General features: G+C 69.3%; 1 protein-coding gene across 1 annotated transcript in view; it reads right to left on the bottom strand.

The window, feature by feature from the left end:
• Positions 1-314, bottom strand: part of SSBP4 (single stranded DNA binding protein 4) — a 14,185-nt gene extending 13,871 nt beyond the window's left edge. The window contains exon 1 of the mRNA XM_010847309.1: positions 256-314. Within this exon, the coding sequence (XP_010845611.1) occupies positions 256-314 (59 nt within the window). The remainder of the gene's footprint in view (positions 1-255) is intronic.
• Between the last annotated feature and the right edge of the window lie 2 nt (positions 315-316).

The raw sequence follows: 316 nt of genomic DNA on the forward strand, positions 1-316 counted from the left end.
CCCTTCTACTCTCACGACCTCTCGGATCTCGCGTGTCCCCTCAAATCTCGCGACCCCATAAAGCTCTCATGCCTCTCGGTTGTACCGCGCTCTCACTTAGCTCGCGACTCCCCGAGCCCCTCCGGTCTGGCGCACCCCCACAAACCTCGCTCGGACCCGCACCCACGTGCCCCACGCGATGCCCGCCCGCATTGGGGCCCACGGAAGCGGCGCGGTCGCCGAGCCCCGCCCCCGGCTCCCGACCCACCGACTCACTTCTCTCGTGCCTGGCTGTCGGAGGGCACGGCCGAGCCCTTGCCCCCCTTGGCGTACATGC

This window comes from Bison bison, unplaced genomic scaffold (genome assembly GCF_000754665.1).
Source record: "Bison bison bison isolate TAMUID 2011002044 unplaced genomic scaffold, Bison_UMD1.0 scf7180017864248, whole genome shotgun sequence".
Classification (NCBI taxonomy): domain Eukaryota; kingdom Metazoa; phylum Chordata; class Mammalia; order Artiodactyla; family Bovidae; genus Bison; species Bison bison.